Source organism: Pogona vitticeps, chromosome 2 (genome assembly GCF_051106095.1).
Source record: "Pogona vitticeps strain Pit_001003342236 chromosome 2, PviZW2.1, whole genome shotgun sequence".
Classification (NCBI taxonomy): Eukaryota; Metazoa; Chordata; class Lepidosauria; order Squamata; family Agamidae; genus Pogona; species Pogona vitticeps.
In genome coordinates this window covers 9,147,926-9,163,881 of record NC_135784.1, presented here as the reverse complement: position 1 = coordinate 9,163,881, position 15,956 = coordinate 9,147,926, and the positions used below count along the sequence as shown (strand labels likewise).

At 44.6% G+C, this 15,956-nt stretch overlaps 1 protein-coding gene and 1 long non-coding RNA gene across 2 annotated transcripts in view; both read right to left on the bottom strand.

Annotated features, from left to right (window-relative positions):
- LOC144587412 (uncharacterized) overlaps window positions 1–15,956 on the bottom strand; it is a 39,332-nt gene that overhangs the window by 9,690 nt on the left and 13,686 nt on the right. Inside the window, 1 exon segment of the mRNA XM_078388002.1 lies at window positions 12,627–14,469. Within this exon segment, the coding sequence (XP_078244128.1) occupies window positions 12,627–14,194 (1,568 nt within the window). The 5' untranslated portion in view covers window positions 14,195–14,469.
- LOC144587436 (uncharacterized) lies at window positions 1,623–10,815 on the bottom strand. The gene is made up of 2 exons (XR_013542594.1): window positions 9,964–10,815; window positions 1,623–9,235 (listed from the first exon to the last, which is right to left on the bottom strand). It is a non-coding gene; the product is annotated as an uncharacterized LOC144587436 (long non-coding RNA).

Below are 15,956 nucleotides of genomic sequence, written 5' to 3'. Positions count from 1 at the left end.
TGGACTTCTTCCATATTAGGTTGAAACGCTTTGCTAATCATCCAGCCTGAAGGATATATCAAGGATCTCCCACCAACTCTCCTCAGACTGAAGAAGCTCCTTGGATCAGTAGGGAAACACTTCAAACCTAATAAGGAAGAAGTCCATGACTCAGCTTCCAAATAGCCACCTAAAATGGACTGAGGAGCTAGGGTAAGGGGCAGAGGAAGAAGCCTAGAAGACATTCTCAATCTCAGGTAAATTGCCTGGATCAGACCCCTCCTCCTCCTTCCATCTGCCTTCTACCTGAAGGCTTTTGCTTTAAGGTGAGGGTCTCCTCGCAGGAAAATGATGCCATATGATGCAGACCAATGAGAGGGGGGCAATCTGGATTGCATGGAGAAACTCCCCCCCCAATGCTAGTCCCTGGGGGGAAATGAGGGCCTGTTTTAGAAAATTTCCCATCACTCTCTCTCTCTTAGCCCGCCCCATAATTGTGCACCCAGAGCAGTCACCTCCTTCCAGATTCTGATGCAAGAAACTCACAAGGGTACCCTGCAAACAGGTTCACTGGAAAGGAGATGGGGAAAGGAGAGGCAGGCACATTGCTCCTGGTTCCTGTTTGTCAAGAGCCAGAAAGGAGCTCCCCGACATCTCCCTACACTGTATTCCCACTCCCTTTCACCAAAGAAATGTTTCTGTAACACTTTTTAAGTTCTCTGGAGTATTTGCTTACTACTGGAGAAGCTGGCAAAGTTTTGCAAAATAAGCCTCTTCTTATTCACATTCACCTAACACAACATGAACAATCTTAACCACCACCAAATGCTAAAATCTGCGCACCCAAGGCCTTGGCAACAGCACTAATACAGGAGTTGCTTGTAGAATTTGCAAAGTTCAAGTGTCCTCTTGATTTCAAAGAGAAAAATCCAAGATTATCTTCTTCAACTGAGTATCCATAAAAGGCATCATACAGTGAATGGAGTGCCAGACGAGGCTTCAGGAGACAGGGCTCCAATTTCTTCCACTTTGTTTTATGCTTTTCTAGAGACCATCCCTTGTGTGTGATTCATTCCCTCACTCTGAATTGATTTGTAAGTACACTCCATGAATTTAATTGGGTTCTTTGACATGCTGTTGAAAGGGAGGAGAGAATGGGCCAGCCTAGCCTCATGAGAGGCAGCTTTTTTTATCCTGGAAGAAAAACTACTGGGAAGGCTCACCAATGACTCCCTGTCTATCATACCTGCAAAAGCAATGGGCTCTAGAGAAGGATCTCCGCGGATAATCTTCAAATCTAACAAAAAAGGTTATATGGAGTCTTTTGGTCCATCATATAGCCTGCACCAAAGCCATAGAGCAATAGTTACTGTTAAAACAGTGGGCACCACAAAGAGAATTCACTACTCTGGTATTTCCTAGTGTGTACCCTTTCCGAGGTGTGTGTGCGCAGTGGGCTGTTGGTTGAGAAAAGAATCCTGTGACCCTTTTCCCCACACCACTAAAACTAAAATCTAAAAGGTTATTTATCTGGTATGGAAACCAACCATGTGAGGCAGGAATAAAATGCCCAGAAAAGTCTGAAGTGCAAGGCACTTTTCTCAAGAACACCAACCCTTTCGCTTTCAGAGTGACCACACAGCTGGAAATAGTATTTTATTATTGTTAACAAGTGTTCAAAAAATTATATTGGTTCAAAAATAAATTCAAAGTTGAACTGCAAGAAAGCTCTGTGGTTTACATATCTGGCTCTGTAGAGCCAAAGATTCCGAGTCCCCATTTTGTGCCTACTCATCAGACGCTGGACATAATGGTCCAAAGGGTCTTTTTCCAGCTCTGCAGTTCTACGATGATGATAAAAAGATGAAAAAGATGTGAAGCAGATCCTTAACAAAAGACAAAGCTTAGAAGGCTAATTCAGAGGCTATTAAGAGACTAGACAATTCCAGGATAGTTCTAAAATAAAAAATCCTGTTGTGTAGCTATGCCTGCATAATTTGGATTTCTTCCAAAAAGCTGTGAAGTTGGCATTTTGGAGGAAATCCTATAAAGGACGTGTTTCCATAGGCGCAGTTGCACATTCAGTTCTGGAGCTTCTTCTGCGGTTCACTGTGTATTCAATGGCAGAATTGGTTACACAAGAAGCTATCCAGTGAGGCACAGAGATTGCCTGAGCGTAACCCCCCCTGAATATACACCGATGGACATTTACAAGCGACCAAATCCAATTGATTTTCACAAGAGCTTGTAGTTCTTCTACCTACTTATAAATGACTAAAACGGATCTCTATACAGGTTTTCTATTTTTCCGCAAAAGTCATTATCAATACAATCCTGCACTAGAAAAAGACAGTTCTCCAACAAAAAGTGTGGTTTTGCATTTACTTTTGCAGTGCGGCTTCCACTGAAAGAGGAAAGGGAACATGATACTATAGTTCTTCGACTGAACATCTAACCAAATCCGAGACATCTATTCAGCTTCTCTCCAATGTACTTCCTAAAATGTCAAATACATTGTGTCCCTTAACTAAATGCCTCCCACATTCTACATAAACACGAGCACATTCCATGTATGAGAAATAAACTGTTACTCCTTTGACATTTAATTTGGTTTCCACTCCAAGGGCAGCTCTTTCCAAATCCTAGCTTGTGTGGTTTGGCCCTCTGGTGTCCTCTTTCACACTGAGTAAGGCCATTGCTCTTGGACAAGCTCTTTCCACCTTCCATACAAAATATGGTTTCTCCCCCGAGAGTTCTTTGATGGAAAGGAAGGCCATCACTCAACCTGAAATTCTCTCCACATTCTGCGCAATTATATGGTCTCTCCCCTGTGTGAGTTATTTGATGACTAGAGAGAACACAGCTGTTCATGAAGCTCCTTCTATATTCCATACTTTTCTGGTTTCTCCTATGAGAATGTTTTGATGTACAGTGGTGCCTCGCTTGACGATGTTAATTCGTTCCAGCGAAATCGCTGTAGAGCAAAAACGTCAAACGAAATTAAAAAACCCATTGAAATGCATTGAAAAATCATTCAGTGCATTCCAATGGGCTGAATACCTGCTCGTCCAGCGAAGAATCTCCATACAGTGGCCATTTTCGGTGCCTGTAAAGCGAGGAATCCATCCTAGAAAACAGCGGGGGGCCATTTTCTTCAGCCAGCAGCCATTCTGAAACCTGACGATCAGCTGTTTGCTGATCGTCATAAAGTGAAAATCCCGAAGCAGGGAACGGATCATCGCACAGCGAAAAAAAACCCATTTTAAACATCGTTTTGCGGTCACAAAAATGTCAACGTAAAGTGGATTCGTCGCAGAGCAGGATAATTGTCCAGCAGGGCATGACTGTATTTTCATGTGATTTGATTTTTGATCCAACCTGAAGATATTTCCATATACCTTATATTTATATGGTTTCTCCCCAATGCAAGTTCTTTGATGTGAACTAAAGTTTTAGTTGTTAATGAAGCACCCTCATTCCATGTATTTGAATGGCTTCTCTCCTAAATGAATTCTTTGATGTCTTCTGAGATGACTGTTTAAGCTGAAGCTGTTCCCACATTCCATGCATTTATAGGGTTTCTCCCCTGAGTGTGTTCTTTGATGTAAACTAAGGCTATAGCTCTGACTGAAGGGAGGGAGAAAGGAAAGGGCGCTCCACCTCTCCCTGGATTGTGCCCGGACTTCTGTATTCGCGGACAACAGAGAGAGCAGGAAAGGATTGAATTTAGCTGGGATCAACCTGGGCTGGGGAGAAAGACAGGAAATGTGCATGCATGCACGCGCGCACCCCGCCGCTTGCAGTGGCTCCTTTTGGGGTCCTAGCTCCCCCAGAGGTATCCTGGAACCCCAGTGCACAGCAACCCTTCCATTGCCATCCCGAAAAGCTCTCGCACAGCGTTTTTCTTTCATGGGGGAAGAGCACGTAGTTTCACCGGGAATGCGGCTGCTCCTCAAGCCTTCTTTCGGTGCTCTGGGTGGGTGCGTGGGGGTCCCTCTTTTTCCACGGAGGGCCTCTATGGAGCCAGAGAACAGTAATTGTAGTTATACTTTAAATCATATATTGTTTAATTTTTTTAAATTTTTTTAACTTACTGTGTTTTTAAACTGTGTGAATTTTACTGTTGTGAGCTGCTTTGGGTCCCTTGTTGGGAGAAATGTAGCATATAAATAACAACGACTGCTGGGCCATACTGCCCCATTCCTTGCCTTCTCCCCTCCTTTTTCAGGAGGGGGTCTCCTTAGCCAACTCCCCCCCCCACTTGTTTGCCCACCTGAGGGCCAATTTAGAAACCAGTCCTCTGAGCATGGGCCATTTCCCACTCAAAAACGGTTAGGGTTGAAATAAAGGATACCACCAAGATTCCTTAATTCCATACCACATTATTTGAGAGAAGGCCCAATTTTCTTGAAGGAAACAGACAAGAGGCATTCCTCTTCCTTGCCGACAAACTGCGCAGACGTGGATCGCCAAATAATTCACAGCTAACCCAAGAAAGCAGCAGGGAAAGCCAAACACCTTCCTGGATCACAGGGAAGGCTTATTTTATTCCATCCCCCAGCTGCTCTTCCTTAGATGAGGCATTCTATAGGGACACCAAGATCTGCCTCAGGCTAACCATGACAAGGGCTGCCAACCCAGGGAGAAAACTGTGAAAACACCAGATTTGGTGTCTCTTCCTTCCATTTCACAGAACCGGGGCAAAACTCCCAACCCAACCCAACAAAAAGTGGGTTAATTTTAAAAGCATTTCTTGCCACTTTCGCATTTCCTCTAATAATATCTTCTTCTCCAGAGGCCTGCCACTGCCTCCCCCCCCCCCAGCAGCAGCTGAGCCTTTACCCACAGCCTGGGAATCAGGTCCCCAGAGGTCCAGGTTCAAATTTCTGCTCCCCTTCCTTGCTTTTGCTTTTCTTACTTACTTAGGGACAACCAACTTACTTTGGTCCCAAATACAGGAGACACCCCCCCCCCCCAGCGAATCCATGCAACTTTCTCTAGTCAAATTGTGCAGAAGCGCAGGGATTGAAAAAAAAAGTCTATGCTAGGAGAGAGAAGGTTCTATTCCACTTTTTCCTCTCCAAAAAAACACACCCCCAAATGCAGGCGAGATGTCTTCAGTTCACTCTTTTGAATCTCTAAAGAGGGAAGGAGAAATTCGGGAGAGCTCCACGTCGGACTGACCAGGGGTTCTGTCTCACCAACAGCACCTTTTTTGTGAGGATGGGCAGAGTATGATTGGAAGCAAAAATAGTAACACTCTTTACAAGTACAGAGAGGCTAGGAGCAGACAGGCAACTGGGATTCTTGTGACATGGGTTCAAATCCCCACAAAGCAGGCATGTGTGTTTTGGAATTGTTCCTTAATCCACTCCTTGGTCCTATCACCCTACACTGATGCTTCTGACAACCTTGCTTTTACAAACTAAGAGTGTCCATAGGCAACATTGTTCTCTAGAAGGTATCAGGAACCATCCAAGTACGATTACGATTTCGATTTCGAAACCTTTATTGGCATATAAACGGACAACAACAAAACATAGGTACAAGCCAAGCGATGATCAGAGTAAACGTAAAATAGGAGATACACTCAACAAATAGTATCATAGGTAATGGGTTAAGTTGGAAATTTCCAAAAGATATCTTGCAACGGCAGATGTAATCCGCGGGCAAGAATCATTCAAGAAAAAGGATAGGGAGTTGGGCAAAAGAGAAAGCCACGGTTCGAGAAACAGCTTTCTCAGAGATGAATGCGCCGGGCAATGAAATAAAATATGGTCCAGGGAATCTGGGAGGGTATGACAGAAAAAGCAGAGCCTATTTGCATGGGGGATCTTAGCGAATCGGCCTGCATGAACTGCCGAAGGGAAGATATTGAGGCGAGCTAACATAAATGCTCTTCTCTGACCAGGGTTGGTCAGTGAAGAGAAATAGTTAGAAGGGCATCCTAGGGAAGGAGGAAGACTGAAAAAAAAAGGGGGAGAACAAGTGGGGTTTAAGTCAGCTGAAAGTGACTCAAACTCAAGCTGCCAAAGTTTGTGTTTGATCAAGGAATGGGCCTGTTGTAATCCCAGGTCGAAAAGGGATTCTAAGTTCAGTCCCAGGGATAGAAGTTTGGAGTCAATCAGTTTAAACCAATTCGAAGTGTAGGAGTCACTAAGAAGGTCAAAGAGAAGAGAATTGGAATTAGAGTGGAGATGGATACAGAGCCAGTATTTGAAAGTGGAGACCCAGGCAAGAGTAGAAGGAAGGTGGGTTCCCAATTCAAGTACCATGTTGGAGAGGCGAATCATATTGGGAACACCTAAGATCTTTCTAAAGAAGACAGCGGCAATGGAGTCAATGTCGTGGTTTACAGCCTCTATCCAGATGGGGACCCCATAAAAAAGGTGGGATAGGAGTTTGCACTGGAAAATATGCAAGGCTGCTGGGACAAACTGGTTGCCCGAGAAGTAATGGAATTTAGAAATTGCATTGAGTTGGGATGTTGATGTGGAAATGACCGATTTTTTGTGTGAGGCCCAGTTTAGTTTGAAATGGAAAGTGAGCCCGAGGTATTTAAAGGTTGGCACTTGTTGGTAGGATTGTGTACCAACTGTCCAAGTGGATAGAGGGCTAGATTTAGAAAAAACAACTATTTTAGTTTTGGAAGAATTTATGCTAAGATCGTTGATGGAGCAGTAGTCTTGAAATTTGGCTAGAAGAAGACGCAGCGCGGCTTTGGAGAGGGAGAGCAGGACTGCATCGTCAGCATAGAGGAGAACTGAGAGAGGGGCACCGTTAAGAGAGGGGGAAGAGTTAGTAGCTTTACATAAAAAAGGAGGGAAATCTGCAAGGAATAAGTTGAACAGTAAGGGGGCTAATATACACCCTTGACGGACACCCCTGTTAACCTGAAATCTATCGGTTAGTGTATTGGAGTTTGGGAGGCGAATCTGACATGTGTTTGAAGAGTGGAGACGCCTAAGCAGAAAGAGTAGTCGAGGATCAATGCCCCATTGAGATAGTTTGTCCCATAAGAGGGATCTGTTAACAGAGTCGAAGGCACCTTGAAGGTCAACAAAAGCAGCAAACAAACTAGATTTGTGATGAATGGAATATTTTTCAACTAAATGGGATAAAAGTAAAGCATGATCAAGAGTAGAGGCTCCAGAGCGGAAGCCAATTTGCTCTTTCCCTGGAAGATTAATGGAAGAAGCCCAGGCAGAAAGTTTGGCTAGAAGAGATTTTGAGTAAAGTTTGCCAATAAAAGATAGAAGGCTAATTGGGCGGTAGTTGCTAGGGAGAGAGGGATCGCCTTTTTTGAATATTGGAATCAGAGTGGAGATTAACCAAGAGTTAGGAAGGATGCCAGAGTGGTTAACTAAGGTGAAAAAGTTAGCCAAGGAATGAGACCACCAGTGGGGGTTACTGGTCAGAATCTCAGTGAGGACTTGATCAGGGCCTGGGGCCTTACCAGACTTCAGTGAGCTGATTAAATCCAGTATTTCCTCAGAAGTAACAAGAGGCCAGTCGGGGAGGGCCTGGAGCGAGGGATCGGAAGGGGGGTTGGGGTTTGGGGAGAAGAAAATTGTGGAGAAGTGGGCTATCCATTCCTCCGAGGGGATAGAAGAAGAAGGGTCAGAAGAAGAGAAAGTGGTGGAAGAAGATACCAAGGACCAGAAGGCTTTGTAGTTGTGTGATAGAATTGCTTGGAGCAGATCAGACCACTTGCGTTGAGCAAAGAAATGTTTTTTTGAGTCTAAAAGTAATGTGCAGGACCTTCTGACAGTAAGGTAGTGTTGTAGAGACGCTGAGGTAGGGTTAAGGTGGAAAGAGTGGAAAAGAGATCTAACGTGTTTCTTGGCCTGCCAACAGTCGGAGTCGAACCATGAAGTGGCACGGTTATGGGATGGGGAATTAGTTGGACTACTAAGGGAAGTAATTAAGGAATTCCATCCAAGTAGAAATAGGCCTTGTATAGTGCTAAGTATCCCCGTCTGTCATGCGGGAGACAGGGTTTAGATTCCCCAACGGGGAGTCACTACTGCTTTCCAGCGTGGAATCGAGATTCCTATCATCTGCCATGCGGCAATTTGGTCTACCCTACTGACCTTTGTTAGGCATTACTGCGTAGATGTGAGAGCACGGAATGATGCTGGAGTTGGCAGATTTGTATTGCCATCCGTCCTACCGTCACGTCCCACCATCCGGTAAGTGAAGCTTACCAGTCACCCATTTGTGAGCATTCGCTGAATGTCTTGGAAGATTTTAGAGCTTAAAAGTACAAAGGTAGTGGGACGTACCCCTGTGGAGCACATGCTCCCCCCACCTAAGATTCCCCTCATTTCCTAGAATTTATCTGCCAGGCAGAAGAATCATTTAATATAACCCATGACGGACACAGGGAAGGATGTGTGAATTCACAGAGGACCACTAGAAGGTAACCTCTTTTTCTTCTTCATGGCCCAAGTGGGACTCTGCAGGAGAAGTCCAGCCCTTGCAAGAGAGACAAATTGAGCACTCAAGGAAAGAGGTGTCATTGTTTCTGGAGGCTGGAAGCCCATCCCTGTTGAGAAGGGTTCATTACCGGGCAGGCGTTGCGCTCCCTGAGCTAGGGAGTGGCTGCTGCCAGAGAAAAGCTTGAAGGCTCTATGCTAAAATGTAATCTCAGATTAAAATCAAAGGTTTTTTTTAACATCTGTGAATATTAAAGAAGCAGGAGAAAATGCCAAAACTTTAATGTGGGGGAAAAAAAGAACTATCCACCTCTTAAACGTGATGGAAAATCAGGAAAATTTAACCCCCCTCCCCCAATCATGCAGACTTAATAGGCTACAGACTGAAGTTGACAGAATTAACATGAACCTAAAAATATATGGACTTTAGACCAACCCAGTCCTTTGTGAGGGCAGAACAGGCTTTCTTTTATATTACTTGATTACCAACGGGATTTTTTAAAATGGAGTACTGTATTCTGTAGTTTTATTTGTTTTTAATATTACTTCTATTTAATATACCTGTTTAAATCTTTTTAAATACTTTAATGATTTTAGCTTTATTTTAACACTGTAAGCCTCACTGTGTCCTTTAGAAAAAAGGTGGCACGTAAATATTATGAATACCTGCATAAATAAAATATTTTTGAACATACTGCATTCTGTTGATTGTACGGTTCTGCTTTTGAGCCTAAAGGTTGGAGGGGTCTAGAAGTTGATTCTTCTCTTTTGGTCCAGAGAAAAGCGAAAAAGAGGAGAATTCAGCTCTGCCTCAGTCCCTGCTTGGGGAGAAAAGAAAGAAGGATCATTCCAGAGGCTTTCTGCACAAGGAGCAGAGAGGCAACTAAGAAGCAAGGGTGTGTGTGTGTGCACAGAAGATGGTGACATCCAGGGGATATTTTTGGACCCCAAGGCAAGTTGCCAGGCTCAGCCACCTCCTCCCAAGCTCACCTCTACCTTCTGCCCCAAAACCCCATTTGTGGGACTCTTTCCTGCCCCACTTCCTCCTGTTTGCAACCCTTGTCCCTGCTTCCCAACCAGGTCGGTCCTTGCAGCCTTAAAGTAACTTTTCCAAGCTTTGGCAAAAGAGGTGGGGGTGAGCCCCCCCCCCCAGTGGACATCAAGGCCCCTTCCTCTCCTTGGATTTTACACCCAGGGTTTGTGGGAAGAATGGGTGGAGTGGGGTGGGGGGGTCTGCTCACGGGAAAACCAAGGACGACCTCCCCCCCCCCCCACTTTGCACTTGCATGCACATACATCGGGGCATTACAGGGAGGGGACTTGAGGGCGAGATCCAAATTCCCCCCTCCTCCCTCTCGAATATCCCCCCCCCAGGAAACCCCAAGAAAACAAATGGCCTTCCTTCTTGCAAAGGCGTTCCTACCATCCAGACGGAGGGGGAAGATTTGCAATCCGGATTGTGCGGACCCCCTCCCCCCGCACACACAAACACACACTCTCATCCTTCTTCTCGCCCACCCACCCCCAATGTCCTGCGATTGCCCACCTCCTTCCAAGTCCTGATGCGGGAAGACTCCCCAGGAAGCCCCCCTCCCAGGAAGCGCCTCTCCCCCCCCCCCCGAGCCATAGAGGTGGAGGGGGAAAGAGAGGCAGGCGCACCGCTCCCATTTCCGGTTCCTGATTGAGGGAGCGTGCCTGAGCGTTCGTAGCTCTATGTTTCGTTCCTCTCCCCTCAAGGAATGTTTTTCCTAAGCGAAGGGAGGCTGAAGCGGGGAGAGGGGGGATATTGCCAAAGCCAACGTAGGGCCAAAAGGGACACGCTTGGAGGCGGCAGGAGGGGCGCTCCCTCCACTCCCTCACCGGTGGGATGGGAGTAGAAAAGGGGAGGGAGGAGACCCGTGGGGGAGGGGGAGGGTAAAAAGGTAAAGGTTCCCCTTGACAGCTTTTTTTTTTTGTCCAGTCGTGTCCGACTCTAGGGGGCGGCGCTCATCCCGCTCTTCAAGCCATAGAGCCAGCATTTTGTCCGAAGACAATCTTTCCGTGGTCACATGGCCAGTGTGATTTAGACACGGAACGCTGTTACCTTCCCACCGAGATGGTACCTATTTATCTACTCACATTTGCATGCTTTCGAACCACTAGGTTGGTGGGAGCTGGGACAAGCGATGGGCGCTCACTCCGTCGCGTGGATTCGATCTTACGACTGCTTGGTCTTCTGACCCTGCAGCACAGGCTTCTGCGGTTTAGCCCGCAGCACCACCACGTCCCTTTGGGGGAGGGGGAGGGAATCCCCAAAATGGCAGGAGCCTTTCTGACCACCACCACCACCCCGGTCCCACAACAGGCGGCGCCTTGGCCCTCCAGATGTTCTTAGACTACAGCTCCCAGAAGCCTTCACCACCACCTCTGCTGGCCAGAACATCTGGAGGGCCAAGGTTGGACAAGCCTGGTAGGAGAAGGTCGAGGGGTGACGTGGATGGGAAAGGGGCGGCGGGGGAGGCAGCCTCTGAGAGGGGTGGGGGGGAAGGCGGGAAGAAGCACCAATGCCTTCTTTGTGCGCAAGCGCCCGGGGAAGGGCTCCCATTGCCTCTCCCACTAACCGCCGCCTTTCTCCGCGCAGGCGCCTTGCCTTCCCTCCTGGTGCGGGGGAGGGGGGAGGGCAGGGACGGTTTTCAGGGCTCTCTCTCTCTCTCTCTGGCTGTGACGCTGAGGAGTCACAGCCCGAGGAGGCGGTCCCCTGGGGGGCTTTGCAGGGGGGAGGCTAGGATTCAGGAGATTCCCCCCCCCCGAAAATCGCAGATCGAAGGAAAGAAATGGCCAAGGTGCTCTCCTCAGGCGCCTCACGCCCCTCCCTCAAACAACCGTCTGGGAGAGAAGGTGGCACGCAGTAGTGAATACAGAGAATCGGGAGAAGAGGCAGATCACCTGGGATCCAATGCACCCCCCCCCCCCCGGCCATGGAACTCCTCAGGGCAGCGAGAGCACTCCTTGAAGACCTCACCTGGCTCAAAACTTTTATGAGGGTTTTGGAAGCAGCTCCACACCATTAAGAATGCTCTTGGTCTACTACAACAGGCACCGAGGGAACAAAATGATAGTTCAGAAAAAAAAGTTCACTCCACATTTCCATTTTATCTTTATTATAAAGATATTAAAAGGACTGCCACAGTTGCCTCTTTGAAGGGGGAAATCTTGGCATGAGGAATTTTCTCCTGGTCCACCCCAGGAGGTCTCCGGAGGCCTGTGGTAGGTCAGTGGGTGAATCATTTATAGCCAATTCTGTGATAATTGTCCTCCTTAGGCCTCTTATTTAAGTTTAAAGTGTGAGAAAACAAAAAGATTAATCATCTAAAACCAACAAATCCAGAAAAGAACTGCTGGGGAAGGGTGAAATTTACATTGGATGTGAGGCTGATCTGTCGCCCCATATTGTCAGGGCTGAATCAGCTGATTGGCTCCTCCCTGCTCTCACATTGCAAAAGCAAACAATGATTTTGGTTTTCGGTTTGATGCAGAAGTAACTTTGTTCATGAATGAATGAAGGGCCGCCTTGACTTCTCTTTTAAGGGGAACAAAAATAACAGTCAAATACATGCATTTATATGGCTTCTCCTGAAAGAGAAAAGGGAACGTGACATCATCATTCTTCTAGGAAACAACTATCCAAACCTGATACATCGTTCAAATTCTCTTTAATGTTTTTTTTCTACGATGTCAAATACATTTTCTTGCCTAACAGAATGTTCCGAAGTTCCACATTCTTAAACTTTCCATATGTTTCAACTAAACAGTTTCTCCTTTGACATATAATAAGCTTTCTACTGGTACTCTAGCTCTTTCCAGATTTCACTGAAGTGGTGTGGTTTCGGTGCTGGGTGTGCTGTCGTCCTCAGTAAGGTCACTTCTCTTGGTTATGCAACATAGGGTTTCAACCATTCACTTAAACATCAGCATGTTCCATATATGAGAAATAACAAGTCACTCTTTTGATATTTAGTAAGGTTTTCACTAGTACTGTAGCTCTTTTCACATTCATTTTTCCTTGTTTGGTTTTGCCCCTAGATCTGTTTCATGTCCAGTAAGACTACTGCTCTTGCTGATGGTTTTAAACCTTTCATTCACTATATGCTTTCTCCACTGTATGAGTTTGGATGTAAACAAAAGCTACTGATGAAAGTGCAGCTCATTCCATGCAGTTATATGGTTTATCCTGTGTGGGTTCTTTCATGACCCCTGAGGTGATGGCTGCGACTGAAGTCCTTTCCACATTTCATGCATTTATGTGGTTTTTCCCCTGTGTGAGTTCTTAGATGTCTATTGAGGATACTAGTTTGACTAAAACTCTTTCCACATTCCATGCATTTATATGGTTTCTCCCCAGTGTGCGTTCTTCGGTGTAACATGAGGCTACTATTGGTACTGAAATACTTTCCACATTCCATGCATTTATATGGTTTCTCCCCAGTGTGTGTTCTTCGATGTAACATGAGGCTACCGCTGGTACTGAAATACTTTCCACATTCCATGCATTTATATGGTTTCTCCCCAGGGTGTGTTCTTCGATGTAACATGAGAGTAGAGCTGTCTCTGAAACTCTTCCCACAAATCATGCATTGATATGGTTTCTCGTCTCTGTGGGTTCTTTGATGTGAACTAAGGGTACTGCTTTGACGGAAGCTCTTTCCACATTCCATGCATTCATATGGTTTCTCCCCTGTATGAAGTCTTTGATGTGAATTTAGGATATTGCTGCGACTGAAGCTCTTTCCACATTCCATGCATTTATATGGTTTCTCCCCAGTGTGGGTTCTTTGATGTCTAGCATATGATCCACTGTCACAAAAACTCTTCCAACATACCATGCATTCATATGGTTTCTCCCCAGTGTGAATTCTTTGATGCAAACTAAGGTTACTGCTGCCTCTGAAGCTCTTTCCACATACTATGCATTTATATGGTTTCTCCCCAGTGTGAATTCTTTGATGTGAACAAAGGCTACTGTTGCAACTGAAGCTTTTTCCACATTCCATACATTTATATGGTTTCTCCCCTGTGTGAGTTCGTATATGTATACACAGGGTCCTTTTCTCACTAAAGCTCTTTCCACATTTCATGCATTTATAAGGTTTCTCCCCTGTGTGAGTTCGTAGATGTCTACTGAGGATACTGGTTTGGCTAAAGCTCTTTCCACATTCCATGCATTTATGTGGTTTTTCCCCTGTGTGTGTTCTTTGATGTAAACGAAGGCTACTGCTGTGACTGAAATCTTTTCCACATTGCATGCATTTATATGGTTTCTCTCCTTTATGAATTCTTTGATGTGCACTCAGGCCACTGCTCTGACTGAAGCCCTTTCCACAATCAATGCACTTATATGGTTTGTCTCCTGTGTGAATTGTTCCATGTCTACTGAGGATACTGCTTTGGCTGAAGCGTTTTCCACATTTCATGCATTCATATGGCTTCTCCCCAGTGTGAGTTCTTTGATGTATAATAAGGCCACTACTTGTACTGAAGCTCTTTCCACATTCCATGCATTTATAAGGTTTCTCCCCTGTGAGAGTCCATAGATGTTTACTTACGGCAGTACTGTGAATGAATCTCTTTCCACATTCCATGCAGTCATATGGTTTCTCCCCTTTGTGAGTTCTTTGATGTGCATTCAGGTTACAAAAGCTCTCTCCATGCTGTAGACATTTAAATGGGTTTTTTTTGGTCAGGATTTTTTCAGGTGAAATAGAAGTATTATTCATAGTAATGCTGTTTTCCTGTTCCATGCTCTTTGGCTTCCCCCGCCAGCGGTCTCTGCTTTTTCTTCAAATCTGATACGTGTGAATGTATTTCTGCTGATGGGAAATTCACTCCTTTTTTCATATGGTCAGGAATTCTCAAACATCAACAGCCTGAGAGGCTTGGTGTGGTTTCCTCTGTCCTTGGCTGGCTTCCTTTCTGCATTTTGGATGTCCAATTGTTTCGGTTTCTGCTCCACACCTAGTTCTTTTCAATCGCAGAAAAAGTGGCATCTTATGATTCTATTTCTCATGTCTGTGACCTGATGGAGGAAAAAGAAAAGATGGAAGAGTGCAGCACAGACAAAAATCTCACTATGGAGAAACATTACTTGACATAGAAAAGTGAAGTAGCTTATTTTATTTATTTATTAATTAATTTATTTATTTGATTTATATCCTGCCCATCTAGTATAATTATACCACTCTGAGCAGCTGACAACAGAACAAATACAATTAAAACAAGATGAATCCATGAACATCAATTATTAACAAACATATTAAAAATAATAAATGATAGATAAGAAAAAGTTAAGTTAAATAAATTAAATTAAATTAAATGCTGGCAGGAGGGAAGGCCTGGACATAAAGCCATGTTTTTAGTTGGATTTTGAATGTTAGCATCAGTTTAGTGCAGTTATGTGAGGAAGAACATGGGGATTGTTTAATGGGAATGCGACTGAAGATAAAGAACTACAAGTCATGTCCTTTATTACGGCATGATTCTATGGGTAAAAGACCCTTATAGGAATCTTAGTGATTTTTCTCAACGGAATAATTGCCAGGGCCATGTGAAATATATTCTTTCAATTATAAAACATGTCAGTAATATATTATGCAATTTTTAATGGTTAAAAGTTTATATTTTTCAACTGATACTTTCCCTGTAGAATAAGAGGTTGATTAAATGGTAACAAAGGACTACAACTGAGCTCAGAGTTACAGTACATCCTTTTGGATCAATGGAGTTGTGTCATCAAATCCCCACTGATTCAACAGGCATACTCCACCGGAGTAAGTCACATTGGAGTAGGATTTACTAGATGCAGCCAAGCCAATGACCAAACCTGAACAATCATACTTCTGAGCTTATAATCAACACATTTTTTTTGTAGATTGAGTGGGTGGAGTGTGGACACGGTACCTTCGCACTTCCAAAGAGGGGTTCCCCCTCCTCCATTGATCTGCTTCAAATCTGAACCCTATTTTGACACCATCAGGAAATACCAGAACCAACCTTGTGTGTTTTTCAGAACTCAGTGGGTTGCTACTAAACAGGCCTGGATCATTAGAACAATCTGACATTTTGGACTTGGGCTGCTACACTCAGATGCTGTTTATAAATATGTGTTTGTACATATACGTCGTATTTGCCAAAGGAAACTTGTCAATACAATTTTTATCATTAAATGTACTGCTTAAAGTCACTTTCATCCTTTTGTCCTTGCATAACATTCTGCAAAAACTTCTATTTTACAACATATTGTTTTTCTCATTTGCTTAATTCACATCTGCTTTGTGATATTTCATTGTAATTTTACATTATATGGAAACATAACTCAACAGGCAAAATAAAATGCATTCCATTTTTTTCTCTGTTGTTGTGTATGGTAAATCTAGGGGGAACCAATTTCGCAATGAAATCTTGGGCATTGGATTGAAAACATCAGTCCTGATTCAGAGAGTTCCCTGGACTGCGTGTGTGTGTGTTTAGTCGTTTAGTCGTGTCCGACTCTTCGTGACCCCATGG